We start from the raw sequence: 6,789 nt of genomic DNA, 5'->3' as shown, positions 1-6,789 counted from the left end.
TTCTTTTTGATTTCCCTGCTGTTCTAGTTATGAAAATGTTTATCTTAATCATAACATTTGAATAAAATTTTAACCTAATTCCATGCTTTCCAACAGACCAAAATGTCTATTTATAAACACAGAATGTTGGTTCCCATGCCCCTATGAAGTCTTTGAGCCTCTCCTACCTTAATGTTCTTAGAGAAGTGCTCATAGAACTTCTTAAAGTTCTCTTTATCCTCAGAAAGTTCTGTGAAAAGGTCCAAGCATTTCTTCACCAAGTTCTTCCGAATCACTTTAAGAATTTTGCTCTGCTGCAGCATTTCACGGGAAATATTGAGTGGAAGGTCTTCAGAGTCTACCACACCTTTGATGAAGTCTGCAAGAAATTGACAGCAGAATTATAATTCATGTCTAGCAAAAAGTGAAAACAGCTCTGGATTAAAAAAACAATAACTGAATATAAGGGATAAAGCCAATTTCTTTACTATGTGAGCTGCTGAAATACCAAAATAGTCTTTCAACTCATAAGTGGTGGAGAGAATGGACCTCGTTTGAAGACTCAAGCAGTCGGATGGGACAGCCATATAAAAGTTTCTGCTGCCCTACTTTCAAACTTTTAATATACGGTTAAAACATGTTTTTATTGTTCCCATTCTTCCAGTTGCATTACCTAGAGTATAAAATAACTTAAATGCAACAGGAAGAAAAGCAATAGTTAGAGAGACCGTAGTATGAGAGATCCTTCTTACAATAAGAAATTTAGGATTTTAGAGTGCACTTTTTTTTTTTTACTGGAACTTGTTCAGGAACGACAACATCCACACCACTGTAATCTGGCAATTAACATTCACTTTAGCTAATAAATGGTTACTATTTGGTGGGACTGCTGCAAGGTTTACCTTACACTGTGTAATGTTTTATAAATTGAGCAGATCACTTACTGAGATATTCTGGGATCAGATCCTCACAATTGTCCATAATAAATACTCTGCGCACGTACAGCTTGATGTTATTTTTCTTCTTCTTGTTCTCAAACATATCGAATGGTGCTCGTCTAGGTACGAACAACAGAGCTCTGAATTCCAGCTGGCCTTCCACAGAGAAGTGCTGAAAAAAAGAGAACAAAGAAAGTCAGATCACAACACGAGACATTTTACTTGGATTTTATTAGCCATTATCTATCAAGTCATTTATAACTTCATTGCAGACCATACTGTATGGCTGTAAAGAATAATAATACTTTCTATTCATTTACCTTCACGGCCAGGTGGTCCTCCCAGTCATTGGTGAGACTTTTGTAGAACTCTCCATACTCTTCAGTGGTGATATCATCTGGGTTTCGGGTCCAAATAGGTTTGGTCTTATTCAGCTCTTCTTGGTCAATGTATTTTTCTTTGATTTTTTTGGTTTTCTTTTTTTTCCCCTCTTTCTGTTCATCTTCTTCCTCATCAGATCCCACATCCTCTATCTTAGGAGTCTCATCCTTGTCCTCTTTCTCCTTCTCCTCCTCATCTTTCTTCTCCTCTTCAGCTTCATCATCACTGATTTCTTTGTCTCGCTGCTTCTCTACCTTTATGGAAGAAGATGGAGCAAAGTGTCAGCCTGCTACATGACCAAACAAAATCATGCCAAGACCAAAATTCAATGATCCACATAGACATTTTCTTGAGTGGTTATATTCTTAAATAGCTGACCATACAACTTGCAATCTGGTTTTTAAAAGACATCAATTATTGAGCCCACTAGACTTAATGTAGATGATTTGTCTAGGAATGGTTTGACTTAAACGAGGGCAGACATGTAGCCTGTGCAGCCAAACAACTGCAGGACCCCGAACATCTGGGGCCCACCATACTCCAGTTTTATTCTACATTTTGCTACTTGCAGCTAATAATGTCTCTGCAAAACCATATGAGCCTTTTTAAAGGTGGTCAACACTATGAGTTACTGACATGGCCAACCTTAGTGATGACAATGATCCGCGATATTGCTGGGGCCATTGGACATGACCACACCAATACATTTTGTATAACGGGGGAATGAGAAGAACTCCAATAAAAAATTAACAAAGGAAGTTGAGGCTGCCTAAGTCACTTCTGCAGAGGTGCCCACTTCACCCCCTAATATACCCAAAGAAAAATAAACAGAGATTGAACATTCTCATTTTAAATCCTAACTATAATCCCAATCACAGCCAATACTTACATACAAAGTGATGGGGTAGCCAATGAACTGGGAATGTTTCTTTACAATTTCCTTAATCCTCTTCTCTTCCAAGTATTCTGACTGGTCTTCCTTCATATGCAGGATAATCTTTGTGCCACGGCCAAGAGGCTCAGCTAAAAATACAACGAGTAGACAAGTTAGGTGATAGCCTCAAATTTGTGAACATTTCCTTATACAAAACGTTAACTAAAATGTAAGGCTCAGATTCAGCTTTTGCTAGAATTGTATAGAGTGCAAACCTCCTTGAGGATTTGAATGAGATTCCTCTAATTTCAGTGTAAGTAACATGGACAGTAAACAGGGAGGGAAACAATGACACACAAAAACATTTTGTATAGTTAAATGGGAAAGGGTTGTGATATCCGTCATATTTGAATTGCAGTTTATGTCCTATTAGGGAACTACCCCTCATCTTTTGTCTTGGTGTCAGGGTTTTCACATGGGCGGGAAGGGCTGGGATATCTCTGGGTGCCCCATATCCTTTGCCTCATCTTCCCTATTACCTATCCTGGTGTCAATGGGACAAGAAGTGAGGCTGACATGTCAACTTGCGGATGTATAATTTGTAGAGCTTTGCAATCTCATTTTCAGAAACTAAACTGTCTTGAGTACAAGTGACCACTTACTGTTATCTGTCCGGATGGTGAAAGATCCTCCAGCTGAAGATTCCCAGGCATACTGCTCGTCATCATTATGCTTGGTGATCACCGTCACTTTGTCAGCAACGAGATAGGCAGAGTAGAAACCAACACCAAACTGACCAATCATGGAGATATCAGCTCCGGCTTGCAGAGCCTCCATGAAAGCTTTGGTTCCGGATTTGGCGATGGTTCCCAGGTTGTTGATGAGATCTGCTTTGGTCATGCCGATTCCGGTATCAATAATGGTCAGGGTTTTGTCTTGTAGGTTGGGGATCAAGTCAATCTTTAACTCTTTCCCAGAATCTAACTTGCTTGGATCTGTGAGACTCTCATATCTGATCTTATCCAGAGCCTGAAACAGAATAGTCACAGGATGAGATTTACTGATTTATCATTGGGGATATGTGAACATTGGTAATTGTGTTATTTTACAGGAACTTACATCAGATGAATTGGAGATAATTTCTCGTAGGAAGATCTCTTTGTTGGAATAGAAAGTATTGATGATCAGTGACATCAACTGAGCAATCTCAGCCTGGAAAGCGAAGGTCTCCACCTCCTCTTCCATTCTGACTTCTTCTGGCATCCTGGAAATACAACATATACGTTAAACATTTTTTTATGCTTTCTGCACAGAATTATGAATATTATTCCCAACATGTCTTATTCTTCTTCCCCTTTCCATAGACACCATCTAAAACCAGATAAACCGATAGGCAACAGTTTGCCCCATTTGCACTAGAATTCCTCTTTAAAACAGACCTGTCATTTGATTCTGAATATCCTTATTGGAATAAAGAAAATACATTTTTCTGGTATTTTATAAAGTGGTATTTCATGTAGAGGGTGGAAAGGTTCTTCAGTTGTCCTTTCCTGAACCATTATACTACAAACACCCCCACAAGACCTGTCATGCTCTGATCTAGTCGTCACAATTTGGCCCTAATAGAAGTCAATCAGACCCCTAAATTTCACAGGGGGTTGTGTGAGTGCTTACAGGGAGGCTAAATGACTGCCAACGTCTGATCAATTGCCAAATACTTGCTCTTAATATTAAAACAAAGTAAAGCATCCCTAGTACCATAAAGCTGGGTACACACGTGCAATCATTGTCATTGGAAAGGATCTTTCACGATCCTTTCCAACATCAAAGGACTGCACGATGCATGAACGAGTCCTGTACATACAGCACCGTTCTGCTCTATGGAGAGGGGAGGGGGAGAACGATGGAGCTGCACCCTGCTGCGCGCTCTCCGCCTTCCCTTACATTAGGATTGTTCGTCATCCATCGTCTGTGGATCCGCCCGGACGGTCGTTCGGACGATGGACGACAGGCGCTGTACACATGCCAGATTCTCAGCCCTGAGCCGATTAGCATGCGAGAACCATTGGATGTGTGTAAGTAGCTTAGGGCTCATCTCAGACTTACAACCACGCATTTTCAACTGTACAAGAGCAGTCGAGAACCCCTTTGTGCACATGTTTGCACATGGCTGTGGTTGGCTTTAGTGTGTTTCCCGGAAGGAACATGAAGATTCTGGCCATGTGGTTGCTTTTCCTCCTCTAGCTCAACAACCACAAACGCAAAGGCACTGAATGTGTGCAAACATGTTAATCTGCAGTGCAGTTTGCTGCTCCTAGGCAAATTGCAGCAGTTTTCTATATACCCGGGTGTGGATTAGCATGTGGTTTGTGAGTGTGGACGAGGCATAACTAATGCTAAAAATGTCACTTGTAACAGGAACATTGTTTAAGTAGGTAAACCAATTTCTGGTTACAATTGTCTAAAGGGGAGATCTTCTAGATTTAGAGAGATCTCCTAATTTCTGTTAAAGATGCAGTCTAGGTGGCAGGAATTATGCTAAATTTTAACAGTCATGACAACTGGACTTCTGGGTCTTTCTTCAACCAGACCTACTATGTAACACAATTATACTGGAGCATTCACGCCCAATGGCACACCCTTTATAAGAGATACACAGGACAGAATGGAAAATGTAAATTTTTAATTTGCATAAATTTGTTCAGGGGGGATAGCCTAGGTGAGGAAATCCACTACCAATTGGCTGATCTGATCAGTATTCCAATTGAATACTGAATCCAATTGCACCGACTGTATGAGATTTTACCCTTCCTTGTATACAATCAAAAGATATTTACCAATTGATTGGAAAGAGCAATCAGTTTCTTATAATCAGGCAGAGTATTATTATTATTAGAGTAATTCTCCTAATATCAGCTCTTTGCAAAGCATGGCTTATAACCCTTATAACATGGGGGAACCCTTGAAATAACTTCCGGGTCTTTGGAGATCCCCTCACTATATCCACAGATCACAGTATTTAGGTGTGATGATCAATAGGAAAATCCTTTTTACATTTCAGGGCAGTGGGATGAATGTCACCCTTACACATAGCCATAAAGATCACTTACACTAACCTGAGAGGCACACATTGTTCATTGATCAAGGAACCCCTAGCAACCTCTGGTTCAAAAACACAGCCTTATATATTTCATAAACCCTAAATACATGATATGCAATTCCAAATTCACAACGTATCTGCTATTGGCCAATTATTTCCCCTAAATCACAAATTCATTATTTTTTTTTTTTTTTGTCTCCTTACCTTGCTATGTGATTGGGTGGCTTCACACTGAAGAATTGGGGATCACGCTGGAAATTGTAGCAATTGAGATTGAAGAGTTTTCTATGTGATCGGTGAGATTCTCCAGCAGCGTGCTCGGCTACAATGTATCCGTATGTCCTGGCTGTGGGGCTGCTCTGGCTCCCTCTAGCGGTGATCTATGGGCTGTGCGTCTGTCCTGCGCTTCTCTCGCTGGCTATGCAATGACAGCTGCTGCAGGACTCGCTGCTCTCTTATATAGCAGAGGCGGCGCATTCTGGAAGAAGATGGAAGGAACGAGAAGCTTCCAGGCGCTGCACAGGGCGGGGGAGGAGGGAAATTAATTCCATTGCAACATCCAGGCTGCACCATTATCTTTCCTGCCTCTCCTGTGTGTGTTGGGCGATGTCCAATGATCTGAACATGCTTACACTATTTTATTGCTTATGTTTTATTTGTTTGCGTGTACAAGCCGTAGTAAGAGTTAGGAAAATCATGCTGCATGCTTAAAAATATTCAGCTATGCATGTGTTAGTGCATTTTATTATGAAACAGTATTTATATGCCGCCGACATATTACGCAGCGCTGTACAATAAATTGGGGTTGCAAATGACAGACAGGAGGAGAGGACCCTGCCCCGAAGAGCTTACAATCTAGTAGGTGCATTCTGCATTAGGGAGCCTATTTCATTAACCTGTGTGCTCCAAGTAAACCACAAAAAGAAAAATTATGTATGTTTTGGTGCAAATATATTATAAAGCATACGGCCTTTGGGGTGCGATTGGGAACCATTAACAAAGCACACATTCAGTATATTGCACTGTAGTGTTCATGCATCATTCATGAATGAATTTGCATGGTTGTGTACCCAATCTGAACTCATTTTGTTTTAGGTAACATTGGTGACAGTGTACCTGGAGCTTTGATTGCTTGAGCACCTTAAGGTCCAATCAGAATTCTCCTAAGCAGCATGTTACATTGCCTTTCCATAACACTGCTATGATCCACATACACAATGTACACAATAGGCCTGATTTATTAAAACTCTCCAAGGCTGGAAAGGATACACTTTCATCAGTGAAGCTGGGTGATCCATCAAACCTGAAATGGATCTGGTCCAGGATTGAAAACATTTGCTTACAAATAGCAAAAAGGAAATCCATTTCAGGTTTGCTGGATCAGTGCTGGGGAAGGGCTCACTTGTAGATAACTGCAATTCTGTGCAAGTATTCTGCATGTATTTGCTTAACATGGCAAAAGTTCACCCAGCATTGTAATAAAGTTATGTGATGTGCAAATATTATTATTATTACAC

At 40.5% G+C, this 6,789-nt stretch overlaps 1 protein-coding gene across 1 annotated transcript in view; it reads right to left on the bottom strand.

Annotated features, from left to right (window-relative positions):
* Positions 1-5,720, bottom strand: part of LOC140341662 (heat shock protein HSP 90-alpha-like) — a 7,995-nt gene extending 2,275 nt beyond the window's left edge. The window contains exons 1-7 of the mRNA XM_072427501.1: positions 5,477-5,720; positions 3,292-3,436; positions 2,835-3,201; positions 2,188-2,321; positions 1,238-1,552; positions 924-1,089; positions 168-358 (exon numbers count right to left, since the gene is read on the bottom strand). Of these exons, the coding sequence (XP_072283602.1) occupies positions 168-358; positions 924-1,089; positions 1,238-1,552; positions 2,188-2,321; positions 2,835-3,201; positions 3,292-3,435 (1,317 nt within the window). The 5' untranslated portion in view covers position 3,436; positions 5,477-5,720. The remainder of the gene's footprint in view (positions 1-167; positions 359-923; positions 1,090-1,237; positions 1,553-2,187; positions 2,322-2,834; positions 3,202-3,291; positions 3,437-5,476) is intronic.
* Positions 5,721-6,789: the final 1,069 nt, after the last annotated feature.

Source organism: Pyxicephalus adspersus, chromosome 12 (assembly GCF_032062135.1).
Source record: "Pyxicephalus adspersus chromosome 12, UCB_Pads_2.0, whole genome shotgun sequence".
Taxonomy (NCBI): Eukaryota; Metazoa; Chordata; class Amphibia; order Anura; family Pyxicephalidae; genus Pyxicephalus; species Pyxicephalus adspersus.
Note: the sequence above shows the minus strand (reverse complement) of the source record. Positions and strands in the feature narration are given on the sequence as shown.